This window comes from Macrobrachium nipponense, chromosome 29 (assembly GCF_015104395.2).
Source record: "Macrobrachium nipponense isolate FS-2020 chromosome 29, ASM1510439v2, whole genome shotgun sequence".
NCBI classification, from domain to species: Eukaryota; Metazoa; Arthropoda; class Malacostraca; order Decapoda; family Palaemonidae; genus Macrobrachium; species Macrobrachium nipponense.
Genome location: NC_061092.1, coordinates 39,787,141 through 39,804,640, shown reverse-complemented (window position 1 = coordinate 39,804,640; position 17,500 = coordinate 39,787,141). Strand labels below are relative to the sequence as shown.

General features: G+C 31.7%; 1 protein-coding gene across 1 annotated transcript in view; it reads right to left on the bottom strand.

Moving 5' to 3' along the window:
• Window positions 1–10,869: 10,869 nt before the first annotated feature.
• The window catches only part of LOC135206320 (coiled-coil domain-containing protein 1-like), a 25,804-nt gene continuing 19,173 nt past the window's right edge, over window positions 10,870–17,500 (bottom strand). Inside the window, exons 2-3 of the mRNA XM_064237743.1 lie at window positions 12,726–12,776; window positions 10,870–10,976 (exon numbers count right to left, since the gene is read on the bottom strand). Of these exons, the coding sequence (XP_064093813.1) occupies window positions 10,870–10,976; window positions 12,726–12,776 (158 nt within the window). The remainder of the gene's footprint in view (window positions 10,977–12,725; window positions 12,777–17,500) is intronic.

Genomic DNA, 17,500 nt, shown 5'->3' with positions numbered 1-17,500 from the left:
AGATATAGTGCGGACGGACAAACAAAGCCACCTAAATAGTTTCTTTGAGTAAAAACTCTAAGACGGAACAGTTGTAAGTATATCAGAGAGGTTAATTAAGGTTAACAAGCAAATGGGTTTCAGAATAAAATAGACTGCAGTACTCAGTCGATGGAATGGATATTTCGAAGATTTTTGACAATAAAGGATAGAGAAGAAGCAGAAATGAGTGATGCAACGGTGGAAGGGGTTAGGATACGTCTCAAAATCTTTGTGGAAGTCACTGTTGAGGATATAGAGAGGGCAATTAAGAGGTTGAAGAATGAAAATAACACTCAAGTTCATTGAGTTACAAGTGGAATGCTATGATTCTCTGGTGAGTAACTAAGCAGAATGTGCAAGATGCCTGGATCCATGGTAGTTTCCTCACGAATGGTTGAGATGAATAAATGTCCCTTTGGAAAGGATACAGACGGAGGAGAGGGTAATAACTGTAAATGTATTACTTAGAAAACCAAGGATTGTCTAGTAGGATTTCATATAGAAAGTGAGGCAGTTGGTAAGAGGATGAACCGGGGAGGAAGAGTGTGGTTCTAGACTAGAAAAACGGAAAGTGGATCAAGTGTTATTTATGAAATAGTAAAGAGATCAGCTATAAGTAAATGGAAAAAAAATCTGTACAACAATAATTTACCTATATCAAGCTTAAGATACGAATCTTATCAATGCACTGGTTGGGGGTGAGTGGTGATGGTGTTTGGTATAGAAGTTGTGAGATGATTTATTAATTTCTGTGGTGAAAATGAAGCACAGGCCAATATACATAGATTGGAAAGTGAAGTGTCAGGAGCAAATGGGGGTCTCAATATTTCTTATTGATGGAGTGATGCAAGAAATTAGAAAAAAGGACATAAGATGTATGTGCATAGTTGTGGCGAGGGCAAGTAATATGGTTGAATATGGAATGTGGAAAGCATGTAATGGAAGGATATAAAAGCAATGCATCACAGTACAGGTGACAGAGAAGTAAGTATGGATTACTGAGCTAGCTCTCCTCCATGGAGATGAAGCTTGAATGTAAGGAAAATATGAAATTCGAATTTAAGTAGGAGACCTGCATTGTTTGTGTACTCTGTGGGGTAAAAAGAACTGAAAGGAAGAGAAATGTGGAGCGCCATAGAAATGTAAAAAAGTTAACATAGATGCATGGTTGGGCCAGTGTTCTAAGACGGTTGGGTCACTCGGAAAAATAGAGGATGATGGACCACTGAAGGATGCCTGATGCTAAATTGTTAAAGATGTGGAGGGAAAAAGGGACTAGAAAATGCTTGATAGATGGGATGGAAAGGATACTAGTATAGAAGAGCCTCAGCATTCAAGAAGCGTGACAGTATGAACAAGGTGAGGGTGTAAGGTGCTGTATGTTGGGGCAGGATGGGCTTAGCATAGTGTAGTAAACTAATTTTAGCAGGTAAAGTATGGAAGTGACTGACCATTACCTTGTTTTCTATCATATGACAACAGGGGTCAACTGATCAATGAAGTTGAGCAATGTTGTGTCAGCTTAGTAAAGCTCCCAGAAAAACAGCCGGGCTCAGAGGAGTTTTTGTCCTCTATTGTTTAATAAAAAAAAAAAAAAAAAAGTGCGAATGTGTAAAACCAAAGACAAGGCGGTGGGGGGACGGGTTCCAGCATGTAGCTTACACGAGCTACAATTCTATTATAAAAGGTTTGATGAATAGTTCTTGTGGAGAATGATGCAGATAAAATGTTGATTAAAAGATTTGGAAGGAAAACTGACTAATTTAGGAAAAATCAGGCCTGACACAAAAGTCCGGTAAGTGTCCAGACTATAGTTCCTATCTCAGTGGGTGGAATACAGCAAGAACACAGAAAGGAGAAGAGAAGCAATTGGAATGAATTGGACCAGAAAAGGGGCGGCGACTGAATTAAAGAGTGGCTGATGTTTGCAGATGATACTTGGTGATTACTTCAACTGACAATGAACTGAGAGAATTAAATTTCAGCTCTCAAGCAGGATTTGATCTTACTTCTTCAGCGTTCGCAAGAACAAAGCATCCCAATCTCACTACAGGAGAAAGATAACTTTTTTTATTCACGTTAAAAGATAACTTTTTTTTATTCACGTTTCTGCTTACCTGCAGTTTTGCCTCAAGTATATCTCATCTGACATATACATATACATATACATATACATATACATATACATATAAAACCCGGAACAGCATTTTGTACAACTTTATTGGGACATGTTTCGAGTAGTAATTTCACTCGTTATCAACCTACAAAATTAAAATGAATGACATTATAATTCTTTAAATCAAATTCACAATAATAAAATGACATGTATAAAAATGATAAAAGTACGTTAAAAGATAGCTAATATTTAGACAAAATACAAAAATGGCTAAATGAAACAATTGGGTAGATAAAATAAAATAAAGCAGAAGGCAAATTTAAGTCACAAAAACGGATGGTACAAAAGAACAGTAAATATACTAAGTCGATATACAAACCAGCAGGATGCAGACTAAAACACAAAAGTGAGGTCACAGCTACATTTCTAGCCAAGGAAGGCTTTATCTTAACAGAATACAAAACTTCTAAAATGTCGAGGTCTGTAGCAAACTGGCCAGAGGTTAAAACGGAAAAATCATCTATATGTAAAGGGTGACAAGACTCCTCGCTGTGTTCCCTAATTGCACTATAACTAGGTCTTGAAAGATAATTGCCTGTACGAATTGACCTACCAAGGTGTTCAAACCATCTCATACAAGCTGATCTGGTAGTTTTTCCAACGTAAGTGGCATCACAACCACTGCACTCCCATTTATAGATCAGATTGGACTGAAGGCTTGTTGGTATAGGGTCTTTCATTTTAAAGAAATTTCCTAATTTATTTTGTAAAGTAAAATATATTTTGATATCTAGTTGAGGGTAACCAATGGACAAAATAGAAATTAATTGCTTTTTTAGATCATAACTATGAATTTCAGTAAAAGTTAAAGGTAGATAAATAACAGGTTTCTTTACGTTAGCGGTAGTTTCAGGTTGTTTATTTGCATATAATTTTGAAAGTTGTTTACTAATATATTATTCACGTAATTCAACGGATAGCCATTGTTTTTTAAGAGTGACCTTAGAAATTCCAATTCTTCGTGTAAATTCAAATAGCTAGAACAAATTTTATATGCTCTGGTAACTAGGGTAAATATTAAATTGATCTTATATTTCAAAGGTGTAGCTAATTGAAATTTAGACATGAGACCTGTAAAGTAGGCTTTCTAAAGACTGAAGTATGAAATTTATTATTAAGATTCTTTACTTGAATATCTAGAGAAGCAAGTGTATGATTATCCTCGGCTTCAGATGCAAATTCTATATTAATATGCTTACTATTAAGGTACCCTAAAAAACGAGGAATCTGGTCACGACTCTTAAAAATTAAGAATGTATCATCAACATACCTCCTGTACAATAAGGGCTTAAAATCTAAAGGGCAATCGTCTAACCATTTTTTCTCCATAAAACACATAAAAGCATTAGCCAGAGATGGTCCTATACTGGATCCCATACTTACACCATCAGTTTGCTTATATAACAAACTGTTAAACAAAAACTAACATTCTTTGGTAGCTAGGACTAAAAGTTCTTTTAACTGAGACCTGTTGAACCCGTTGACAGTATCATTATTATTTCTAAACAGCTCATTTAGACAGGTGTCAATCGTCTCATCCAGTGGAATTTGAGTGAAATGAGACTTCACATCAAATGATGCCATAACACAATTATCAAAGTTACAGTTTCTTAGGCAGTTGATAAAATGAAAGGAGTCATTTAAGGTATACTCATTTGTAGTTAACGGCGCAAGGATGGGAACAAGAAACTTTGCGGTATTATAGTTGGCAGTTTCAATAGCTGATAAAATAGGTCTCAATAGGTGATCTTCCTTATGGACCTTGGGGAGCCCGTACAGACGTCCTGGTATAGACCCGGACGCTTGAAGGCCATGAAAAACCTCTTTAGAGAAACAACCAGGTTTATATAGTTTGTCTAATGTTCTATTGACTTTATCTTCTTAATGCACAATACATTTGAAAGGCTCTTTCTTAATTACGTGGAACTTAGTATGCATTAAGGATGTACATCATCTTATCAACATACTCTGTTTTATTCAGCACGACTACACCATTGCCCTTATCGGGTTTTGTAACCACAATGGATGTGTCTTTAGCTAGACTTTGTAAGATATTAAACTCGTCAGTACTAAGTAAATACTTGGTGTCTGGTTTACAATTGTAAAAGGACGAAAACTCAAGGTGTTTAAGTGTTGATCTGAAATAATCATAAGAGTAGCCTTTGGGAATGTTGGTATAAAAATTGTGTTTGTAAAGCCTTAAACAAACGTTCTCAATTCAAGAAGTGCGAGTCAAAACGTAACCCTTTAGACGTAAAAGCAAAATTAAGATCGCGTGATAAAACCATTTTTTCTTTATCAGTTAATACACGAGAGGAATAATTAAAAATGACATTATCAGGAGACATAGACGGGTCGAAATAACCTAATGTTTCAGTTTTAAGGAATGCACACGAGAAATAAGGTTTGAATATATAAAAATTTAAACTTTATTGCATAATACGTCAAGGTAAGTGACACGTGAAGTTTCCTCAAGAAACGGATTACGAAATACAAGATGGATACAAACTAAGCTTGAAATCAACAAAGAATAGAAGTATCATATCCAGGGTATAAAAGTAAAAGTACATTGGTAGCAATAACCACTGTGATGCATGACACCTCCAAAACACCAAAATGTAATGACAGGGAACACCACAAATGAAATGCTGTAAATTGTACATACCTACAGGAGCGAAGAAACTAAAGAGTGGACCAATAATAGGATATGAACTGAATCTTGCCGATTGTTGGATACAACAAAGGCTTGAATAGGAAAGATAAAACTAGAGGAATGTAAGCAATCAGTGGTCTGCAGTTATGCTTTAAGAAAAGAATGCAACATCTGAGTCAAGAAATCCTTTCCAACCGAATAACACAAATTGCCAAGAATACATCAGCTCATAACAGCCACGAAATGTCTCCTTTATCGAGTTTGAGCTGATGTAAAGTGGATATTGGAAAATAGAGTCCTCGGAGAGTAGAGTCCTTGAAGTGTTACTGACCAGCTAAGTGAACAAATGGTTCCTTAATGCAACAGATACAGTAGATCGTATGTTTCAATATGTTAAGCAAAACATGCCAAGAGGGAACACTGGCACAGACGAGTCGCCCTTATGTCTCTAGAAAGAGACCTTAATTCTAGGGAGGACGGTAACAAAGCCAAAACCTTTTCATAGAGAAAACTGAACAGAAACGATATCAGAAAAAAGCCAGGTAGGGCAGATACAGGCAGATACTTGACATTCTAAAATGACTGTATAAAGCAGGTCCCGCTACTGTACAACGGCCCCTCTCATAAATGAAGCACCAAGCAGAACCCATGATCAACCAAAGAGAGTCAGACAGAAGAAGGATAAGTTCGTGGGAAATGTCGCAAAGGATTTCATCCTGTGGACTTATAAGCATGAATGTTCTGCAGATCACAACCCGCCCTAATACTTGAAGGAAACTAGAAGAATACGCATGTATCGGTCCTATATGTCCTATTGTTTCCAGGTATGTGATAGCTGGTACTCTCATTATAGGAATTTCCAGTTATCTGATGGCAGATTTTTTAACCAAGTATAACTCCACCTCCATGATATGGAATAAAAAAATGAAAGGTTAATTTTACAATAACAAAACTACATTTTTTAAAATGAAATCGGTACTTTAATCACTAAATAATTCCAACATACTCAAAAGCGAGAGGGACACTTCCACCCAAACGATGGATATTTATATCAAATGTAAAATAAATGTTAGATAAAAGTAAAACTCTGTTCGTGGAAAACCGTACGAGTGATTATTAGTTCGTTATGAACAAATTTAAGAATATAAGAAATCTTTTCAATCAGCATATCCATTCACAGTTCAAGAAGCAATCAATCATGTTATGAGAGTTCGTTTGGACGCCGTAGTCTGACTGGCAGAAGAAGAATGATTGTAAACAGGTTAATGTCTCTGTTACACAATGTAGTGAAGAAATCAGGTTAGTTATGAAAAACTGAATGTTTCTTAGAGCCTGATATATTTTAAGTACTCTTGCCTTTCTTTAATGTTACGGAAAATGTTTATTTTAAAGAAATCACCTAATGTGGCAATTATATTATGCCTCGCATTTGAATAACACTAAAAGTGGTGTGTTATTATATTTTTGACGATATATATTTTCGGACAGCATAAAATAGCCATTCTTGGAAATGGGAAAACCATTAGAAATATGAACTCGAGGATCTAAATGTGGCGAATGAAACTGAATCAATGATGGCCTGTCAAGATGTCTCAACTTTGACCATCCAATATTATAAATTTCCAAGGTATGACTTCTTGAACTAAGGATGAGTTTTACCAACCTATAAATACACTGTGTTTTATTTTGAGAGAGAGAGAGAGAGAGAGAGAGAGAGAGAGAGAGAGAGAGAGAGAGAGAGAGAGAGAGAGAGCTTCGCCACGGATTATTCGAAAACGAAAGGTAAATGACCTCCAAGGTTACTGTATATTGTCACTAGCACTCATAAAATAGGTAGCTAAGTATGTGAGCTATTAGTAGATCCCCTCTAGAGGACTACGATGTAAGCTATTGATGACTCCTCTCGGTGGAGGTAAAGAAATTCAATAAGAAAAAAAAAGAATAATTTTGACAATATCACATAGATATAATGCCATAATATATATATAATATATATATATATATATATATATATATATATCTTATGATATATATTATAATATATATATATATATATACCCAGACATAATATATATATAGATAGATATACATACATATATATATTATATATATATATATATATATATATATATATAATAAGATAGATATAAGATAGATAGATATACATACAAACATATATATAATATATACATATCTCTATATCTATATATATATCTATATCAGCTCGATAGATAGGATATATAGATAGATCGATAGATATATAGATAGATAGATAGATAGATAGATATCACATCATACATATATTTATCATAATATATTATAAAAAATTGTAGATTATATCATTACCTACATAACATACATATATATATATATTCTATATATATATATATATATATATTTTTTTGATATATATATATATATATATATGGCATTATATCTATGTGATAATAATGTCAAAATTATTCAATTTTTTTTTCTTACTGATTTTCTTTACCTCCACCGAGAGGAGTCATCAATAGCTTATATCGTAGTCCTCTAGAGGGGATCTACTAATAGCTCACATACTTAGCTACATATTGTGTGAGTGCTAGTGACAATATCCAGTAACCTTGGAGGTCATTTACCTTTCGTTTTCGAATAATCCATGGCGAAGTCTTCCTCTCCCCCTCCTCTCTCTCTCTCTCGTCTCTCTCCTCTCTCTCTCAAAATAAAACACAGTGTATTTATAGGCTGGTAAAACTCATCATATATATATATATATATATATATATATATATATATATATATATATATATATATATATATATATATATATATATTGTCAGAAATTCAGTATGAAACAAAACTGGAAATAATTTTGACAAGATATCACCATAGATATAATGTCAGAAATTCAGTAAGAAAGAAAATTGGAATCATTTTGACAAGATATCACATAATATATATAATGTTAGAAATTCAGTAAGAAACAACATTGGGAATCATTTTGACGAGATATCAACATAGATATAAAGTCAGAAATAAAGTATGAAGCAAAACTGGAAATAATTTTGACAAGATACCACCATAGATATAATATCAGAAATTCAGTAAGAAATAAGTTTGCAAATCATTTTGACAAAATAAAACCATAGATATATTTTCATAGATATAATACCAGAGATTCAGTAAGAAACAAAACTGGAAGTAATTGTGACGAGATATCAGCATAGACACTGTCAGAAATTCAGTAAGAAACAAAAAAACAAAATAGGAGATTATTTTAACAAGATACCACCATAGATATAATGTCAAAAATTCAGTAAGAAATTAAATAGGAAGCAAAACTGGAAATAATTTTGACAAGTTACCATCATAGATATAATGTCAGAAATTTAGTAAGAAAGAAAATTGGAATCTTTTTGCCAAGTTATCACCATAGATATAATGTCAGAAATTCAGTAAGAGAGAAAATTGGAATCATTTTGAGAAGATATCACATAGATATGATGTCATATACATAATGTCAGAAATTTAGTAAGAAACAAAATTGGAAATCTTTTTGACAAGATATCACCATAGATATAATGTCAGAAATTCAGTAAAAAATAAAATTGGGACCAATTTGACAAGATATCACCATAGATATAATGGCAGAAATTCATTAAGAAAGACAATTGGAATCATTTTGACAAGATATCAAATAGATATAATGTCATATATATAATGTTAGAAATTCAGCAAGAAACAAAATTGGAAATCATCTTGACGAGTTATGGGCATAAATATAATGCCAGAAATTCAGTAAGAAACAAATCTTGAAATCATTTTGACAAGATATCACCAGAGATATAATGTCAGGTTATGATACGGACGAAGGTAAGGTAACTAGTTACCTGGGATGCCATAAGTAGCTACTTGCCGGCTTATAAATTGGAAATAAGGAGGCCTATGAAAAATTCACAAAGAAGAAATGAAGCAACTTCAGTCATATTTTCGTCTTGTTCTTCCTGTCTCATTAGTTATATCCCACATGCATAACACAAGCATCATTTACCACAGGTGATTATCATGTGGGTGAGAAGGCCTTTCTCTTTAATATTCCTGCATTTGTATTTATAAAGTTTATGCTCCTCTTCTTGTTTTAATTTTCACTATTATATGTACATCTGCGTTTTGCTATAATAATTTAGCTAAAAGGACTTTTCTCCTTTTAGCTGTCTATATGATTACGTTTACTATTCTACGAAGAAAACTAACGCTTTTAAGGTGAACCGATTTCTGACATCTAATTTGTAAGCATTAGGTTATCAAGACGATTAGCGTGACAAGTATCTTATATTTTTAGAAAACTATAATTTTAAAAATTCCGCAGATCTCCAAGAGATGGTCAATAATTTATAGAAATAATCTCCGTACCACGAAATATGCCAAGTAAAATAAGTTAAAATAAGTTCATGCGGCTTAGAAAATCGGCAAAATTTCCCCCTTCCTGTCCCAATCAAATTAAACTTATCTTTGGACCAGTGTTAAGCAGTTAATATCAACACTTCAAGAACCAGAAAAATATCATGAAAATATATTTCATACTACAAAAATTGCGTTCGTCATTTATTCCCAACACTGAATAAAAATCTATATATGCAACGAAATAGTGTCTACGTCCATATTTTCTGTGTAGAAAGATAAGCAGGGATAAGAGGTAAGATTAGTTATTTTTCCGATTTACCTAATAACGTGGCTTAAAAAAGGATATTGCTACATTTACATATACAATTCATGGAGCACAAATATAAAGTAATATGATTAATGATATGTGGTATAAAGGAAAATCTCGGTTTGATAGAAGTTATTCTACACGGATGAACAATCGATCTTACAAATTCACTGAGGTACTAGAAATAAACTAAATATAATTGCCAGAAAATAATCTACCGGGTTTAGGGTGTATCATGAATTTCTTGAATACGTAGACATGAAACTGAACCCCAGGCTCCCACCCCTCCTCTATCCTTAAAAAATAAGTGTGCAAAATCATAAGGAATAAAATTATAAATGAAGCACATGAAGTCTAAAGTCTTTATTAACATGACATTTCATTGATAGCTAACATAAGCTCATAACAAAAATTAACAAAAAATACAATCCATGTAAACCATATTGATATGGAATTAATACTACAAGCAGGATATGTTGTGGAATGCTAATATTGAGAGATAAACAGTCAAACTATTTATGTTTGATAGCAAACATTAAGAAATATTTGATTCCTCACATTGAGGAACCTTTGGTTGAAAAAATGTATAAAGAAATAAATTTATTATATGAAAACATATCACATACTGGTATAACCCAGAATCCTAAACAGCTAGTGTTAAGATTTTCCAGTTTATTATCCATAAAAGTGAAGAAATTCTTCTAAAACACCGTTACTTAGACTCTGTTACTTAGATACTTACAGTTACTGTTATGTCAGATATAAATATTGGTATAATTTATTAATGTCAAAATTAAAAAACATTCAGAGTAGCATGAATCTTGAAATGGAGAAGCAAATCCACAGTCATGTGCATATATTTAAAGAGAAATCTGAACAATCTCGAATCGAACAGTTTACCGAAAGCTTTCTATACAGCTTTATCTTTGAATATATGCACATATGCATAACTGTGGACGTTGTTTATCCAATATTATCAATTAAATAAAACAAATAAATTAACAAGATTTGAAAATAAATAACATAAAAATTATATAATTATAATAAGTAAAATGTGTAAAATTTGTGTTGGGTTACAACATTAATTAAATAAAACAAATAGATTACAAATATCTGAAAATTAATAACATAAAAATCTTACAAATACAGTAAGTAAGATGTATAAAATTTGTGATTTGGATTGCACTGAATTATCACCAACACATAACATCATAATTGCTCTCAGCGTTATTCACTTATTAATCTACTACATCTGTAGACTTCCGTAAGAAACGGCGGGTATGTAAGAGACAGTCGGGAAGCCGTGACCTGACACCAGGGATGTCACGCAGCGTCTTGAAGCTCAGACTCAAGCACCTTCATTCTGCATAGGGGTGAGAGAGGTTGTTCCAGAGCCGGAGGAAGGTAAGCCCGAGTGTTGAGTATGTCATCTGCAGGGTAATGCTGTCACATATACATAGAATAAAACATATGTATAGTAGATACACAAGGGGTTTAAAGGATACAGATAATGTTGACATCTCATCGTAGCAAAGAGATTGTTAAATGCTCAGATCCTTCCTAAGTATTAAATACAATCATATGTTCCATTTAAAAGATATCATATCGCATATAATGTACACACGAACGAAGATATGAAAACCTACGTATGGAATGATGAAGTTAACAAATTGATAATTACGTGCTTAAATGAATAAGATTTGTACTCCCACCATCCCCCTTTCAATGGAATAATTTAAAACTGCATAGTGTCTTCGAAATCACAAAAGGGCGTGAGAACACAATGCAATATATCGTTTATATAATATATATCAAATATAATAATGACATTACTATCTCTAACCCCGTAATGATATATCAATACAAAATAGTTAAGCATTAATAAGCCTAGTTTGAAGGAAGTTTTGCATTTAATATAAAAATAAAACATGAAATTTTTCCTCAAAATTTAAGTAAATTGGTTAAGACTCATTATTCAACTGACTTTTCGCAATTATACAGAAATATTACTGATTATATTAGCAAAACATAAATCTTAAGACTAGTTTTTATTCTAACAGTAATACTAATTTTCACATTTTCACATTGTCACTAATACATTCTATAAGCATGCAAAAAACTAAATATAAATATATGTTTATATCTTTTTTAAATATACTAAGTATTGGAAATGTAGAATTTTCCGAGAGCTCTAAGAAAGGATGAATATTACGTAAACAAACTAGTGGGATAATGAAAGTAATGGAAATGTGACTCTTGAATATATACATATTTTCAACATTCCTTATTTCTGCACTAAGCAGCCTGATCTTATTATCAATTTAAGTAATAATTCTCCTCCACTTCACGATGGCATTAACAAAGCCATTTCATGGGAAGCTACAATCGTTATACTAAATATATAAGCATCGCTTGATGCGGTTTGTGGCAGGTGTCATTTCTACCTTTGGAAATAAGTTTTCTTATGATCACTATGGTTATCAAAACTAATGATTTTGAAAACGAAACCTAAATCTTTCAGGTAATGCTTTTGAATCGTTGTATTTAAAGTAGGTGTCTTTACATCTTTAAAGTGTGTTTTGATCATTTGGCTTATTTTTCTTTCTATGAAACAGTTGATTTTATTTGATACATAAGGGGATCTGAAATATAACAATTGGTCTTTTGCGTTATTTCCTTGTGGAAAAGGAAGTAATTCGAGAATAACCTACAGGCTATGAAAAGCAGAGTGCTGATATTGTTTAATTTGGTTCTTATATTACATTCACCTAAGAAATTTGAACTAAGTCCAGAGAAAGTGAGTTTTCTGTAAGTTTCCATTTCTATGATGCAGTCAGTTTTCGTTATCAAGAGATCTAATAATGGCATTCCTTCCATATTGATATTAGCATGTTTTGAATTTCGACTATCTAAATTCAAAACATGCTAATATCAATATGGAAAGAATGCCATTATTAGATCTCTTGATAACGAAAACTGACTGCATCATAGAAATGGAAACCTACAGAAAACTCACTTTCTCTGGACTTAGTTCAAATTTCTTAAGTGAATGTAATATAAAATACAAATTAAACAATATCAGAACCCTACTTTTCAGAGCCTACAGGTCGTCCTCGAATGACTTCCTTTTTCACAAGGAAGTTACATTTATGAAGACAGTCTCTAACAACAATGGTTACCCAGAGACTCTTTTACAGAGGAATAAAGAACCTTCTGAATAACATCATAAACTGTAATGGGGTAAAAAGAAACAAAAGACCAAATGTTTTATATTTCAGATTTCCTTATGTATCAAATGAAACCAACGGTTTAATAGAAAAAAATGAAAAACAAATGAAAAACAAAAACATACTTTAAAATAGGAGAAGTCACGGATACTGAGAACTTTGGCTTAAAAAAATTGGACCTAATAACAAGTAACGATTTTTCTTCTACTCTAGATTTGCAAGCAGTGCCAACCGTATTGCAAGTAGCGAAAGTCAGAGTTTGTGAAATTATATCAAATGTTAATGACAGTCTCTATGGAGAGTAATATAGAACGAGAAACGAGAGTATTGAAACGACAATAGAACGAATCAAGAAAACTGGAAAATCACTTGGTTTACGAAATATGTCTTGTGAATTTTTATCTTTGATGATTCTGCTACATAAAATCCGTGGATTCCTTTCCTTCTCTTGATTTAGATAAAATACAAAGTGAAAGTGGTTTATTACACAAAAAAATGTATAAAATATATCGAACAAAATATAAAAGTAAAAAAAAATATAAAAGTAAAAAAAATCTACAGATAAAAGATTAAAGCATTTATTCAATAAAAGAACCAAACAAAAAAGCACCTGAAATACGACGCCAAAAATGATTCATTCAAACGTCCTAAATGTATTCAGATATTTAAATATAACTAATGGTCATAGATTGAAAACTACAAACAAATACATACAGCGAACGTAAATTAATTTAATGCGTGATTTAAAACATAAAGAGAAGTGTTAGATCCTCTATTACCTCTGAAAAACAATATTTGACCAAATATCAGTTAGGAAAGAGACAAAATGGTTTTCACTTTAGTCAAAAAAAGTGATTTCAAGCTAGGCCCTTTGCTAAGCAACTTTTGTTAAATTAAATAAAGTAAAGCCAAAGGCATGGGTAAATAACTTTCTAAATCTAAAAAGGCGAAGTTCATGCTAAGTAACTTTTGTCAAATCAAATTAAATTAAATTAAGGCGGCTAGGTTCATGTAAGGTTAAACTCCCAGCTAAGCAACTTTCGTCAAAATTAATTGAGTAAGGCAAAAGGCATTGGTAAATAACTTTCTAAAACTAACAAGGCTAAGCTCATGCAAGGTTAAACTCCCATTTGAGTAATTTCGTCATATAGGGATATATAAATCTACCCTCTTGTTTAAGCTTCCAGCTAGGCTCCTTGTTTGGAAAATTTTATATAGGAGAATTACATTTAACAACACCTAAAACATCTTTTGTGGATTTCTGAACAGCATTGTTAAGAGAATCACTATGTATGACAAATCATTTCATATAACGAAAATGAAATTTTTATGGTCATTTGACCAGAGATAGTAAGAGAATAGTTCAGTATGACTAACCATCCCATAAAACGAAAAGAAATTAATTTGAAGTAGAATTTTGGGGAACTTTTGAACAAAGATGTCAAAAGAAACATTTCTCCATGACTAGTGATTTCATATAAATGAAAGAATGCATATATTTTTTTTTAAGAAAGAGGTTGTTGAGAAGTTTTGGAAAATGATGACAAATGAATTTTTCTAAATGATCATTGAAGTCAATAGTCTGAAAAAGGTGAATCTGAATAATGAGGATAATGACTATGAACAATGATGATGTAATAAACAAAAGAATATAAATCTAAAAATTTGGAGAATTTTTGAAGAACAATGGTCAGGGAATATTCTCTTTGTCTGTTTACTCCATTAATCTGAAAGAGTTGATATCTAAGAGAGATAATTTGAAAGAATGGACCTACAATAGCGAGAAAATCTGTATGACCATTCATTTCTCTGATGAAAAGTATTTATATGAAGATTTTTGGGAACATTTTAACAACTGGTAAAAGAACATTTCTGTAGGTCTCTTCACTATATATGACTAAAAGAGTTTAGTAAATACTAAAGTGAATATATTGCCCTGAAGTCTTGAAAATATTAGTGTTGTCGTATTTATTATTAAAAACTTTAGAAATACCTATATCTTCGATACGAGACTCGTAACTGTGATAAGTAGATCTCTCTCTCCCTCTCTCTCTCTCTCTCTCTCTCTCTCGCTCTCCCTCTCTCTCTCTCTCTCTCCCTCATCTCTCTCTCTCTCTATATATATATATATTATATATATATATCTATATATATATATATATATATATATATATATATATATATATATATATATATATATATATATATATATATATATATATATATATATATATAAAAGATCCTCACGTGAAAATGAAAGAAGGAGGTACCAAAACTTTCAATCTTTATTCCAAAGTCATCTTCAGGGTATTGAACAATTTTAAGAGAACAACTTACACAAGAAAGCACCATGAGGCCACAAATAACAATGAAACAAGTCAACAACCTACTTAAGTATGCAAATAAACATTGTTCAAAACAAAAGACATACTTAGCTGAAATATGCAGTTACTACAAATCACAGTATAACTATATGTTTGTAAAATATCTAACAACTCGTTTAACTTTAAAATCATCAAGAATAAAGCTTTTCAACAATTCGTCCATCTTATAAAGACCATCGCTCAAATTAATGTTCCTAAAAGACTTAATGAGGCAGCCTTCAATTAACAATCTGTCATACATTGGTGAACTTCTAAAAACGACTCTAGCTGAATTCCAGTCTAGGGTGTTCAAAGTTTCTCACGTGACAAAAAATGGCACTTGAACTGTTTGCAACCCGTACATTATATCTATGCTGTGTAACTCTCTTACTTAGTTCCTTACCAGATTGTCCAATATCAGGCAAATTACAAACAGAGCAGCTAATTTTGTACACCCTTCTTCTTTGCATCAATGATTTATTACAAAACAATGCATTCTTGGAAGATGAATTATTGCTAAAAACAACATTTATTTTCAGACATTTCAGGCTACGTACAATTGATAAAAATTCACAGTGGTTTGGCAAAACTAAAATATTTTCAATTTCAAAATTACTTGATCTTTCGTGACAATAAAATGATTTACTGGCACTTTGGAAGCAACTACCAATAAAATACCTTGGGTAGCATAATTCTCTCGCAATTTCATAGATATCCTGAATTTCATCTTTTAGGAATTCAGGATCACAAATTCTATATGCTCGTAAAAACATGAATATGAGCGATGGTCTTTTTAAGATGGACGAATTGTTGAAAAGCTTTATTATTGATGATTTAAAAGTTAAACGAGTAGTTAGATATTTTACAAACAAATAGTTTTATATTGTTATTTGTAGTAACTGCATATTTCCGCTAGGTATGTCTTTTGTTTTGAACAATGTTTTTTGCATGCTTAAGTATGTCGTTGACTTGTTTCATTGTTATTTGTGGCATCATGTTGCTTTCTTGTGTAAGTTGTTCTCTTAAAATTGTTCAGTACCCTGAAGATGACTTTGGAATATAAGTTGAAAGTCTTGGTACCTTGTTTCATTTTCACGCGAGGGTCTCTTATATACTTCACCCACGGGGCCATTGTGGAACTGCAATATATATATATATATATATATATATATATATATATATATATATATATATATATATATATATATATATATATATAATATATATGTATGTAGTATGTATGTATATACGTATATGTGTATGTATGTATGTATATATATTTGTATATATGTGTGTATATATACATATGTGCATATATATATATATATATATATATATATATATATATATATATATATATATACATATATCATTCGTGGTGCTACAAATGTCCTTTAATATCTAAATTCGCTCTACCTCGGAATTGATATATTTTTCATATATGTACCGAAGGAGAATTTTTTAGTTGATAATAATTTCGCTCCTCCATGGGATCGAACCACCGTCCAAGTGGACTGGGAATGAAATCAGGACAGACAGTGACGCTATGTAGCACAAATGACATATAAATGAATCACGGTTCGATGCGATAATTATTCATATATATATATATATATATATATATATATATATATATATATATATATATATATATATATATATATATATCTATATATATATATATATATATATATATATATATATATATATATGTATATATATATTTATTTATATATATCAATGCGTAAAAGCATGAACAGTTGTCAAAAATCTGTAATTATATTGTCAAATGTGCAGGTTCTGTCTCTCTCTCATCTCTCTCTCTCTCTCTCTCGTCTCTCTCTCTCTCTCTCTCTCTGAATATATATATATATATATATATATATATATATATATATATATATATATATAATATATATATATATATATATATCATCATATATAATATTGTACGAGGTGTGTGTGTTATCTCTTGTGAAAAATCACTGATGAAATCAGCATCATTAAAGTTAGAAAAGTTCTTTGAGATTTCAATTGAATTTGACAAAACTTAAACTTATGATTAAACATTTCTGTTGTAGATACTTCAACTTTCTAACCTTTACCTATACGTAACCCCCCCTAACCCCCAACCAAACCCCCCCCCCCACCCAACGCCCACACAACCTTCTTCGATTATAATTGACAACGTCAATGCTTTGTCCCAAATTCCTCTGTGTTTACTCTTTGTTTATCGAAAGATTCCCAGCTAAGCAATTCCAGAGGGAATTCCGAACGGTGGCAAAGAAAATAAACAACGAATGCCTTGGGGCATCGCGATCAATAGTTTTGTTATTGGAACGAAGCGACCAATCACACGGCTCT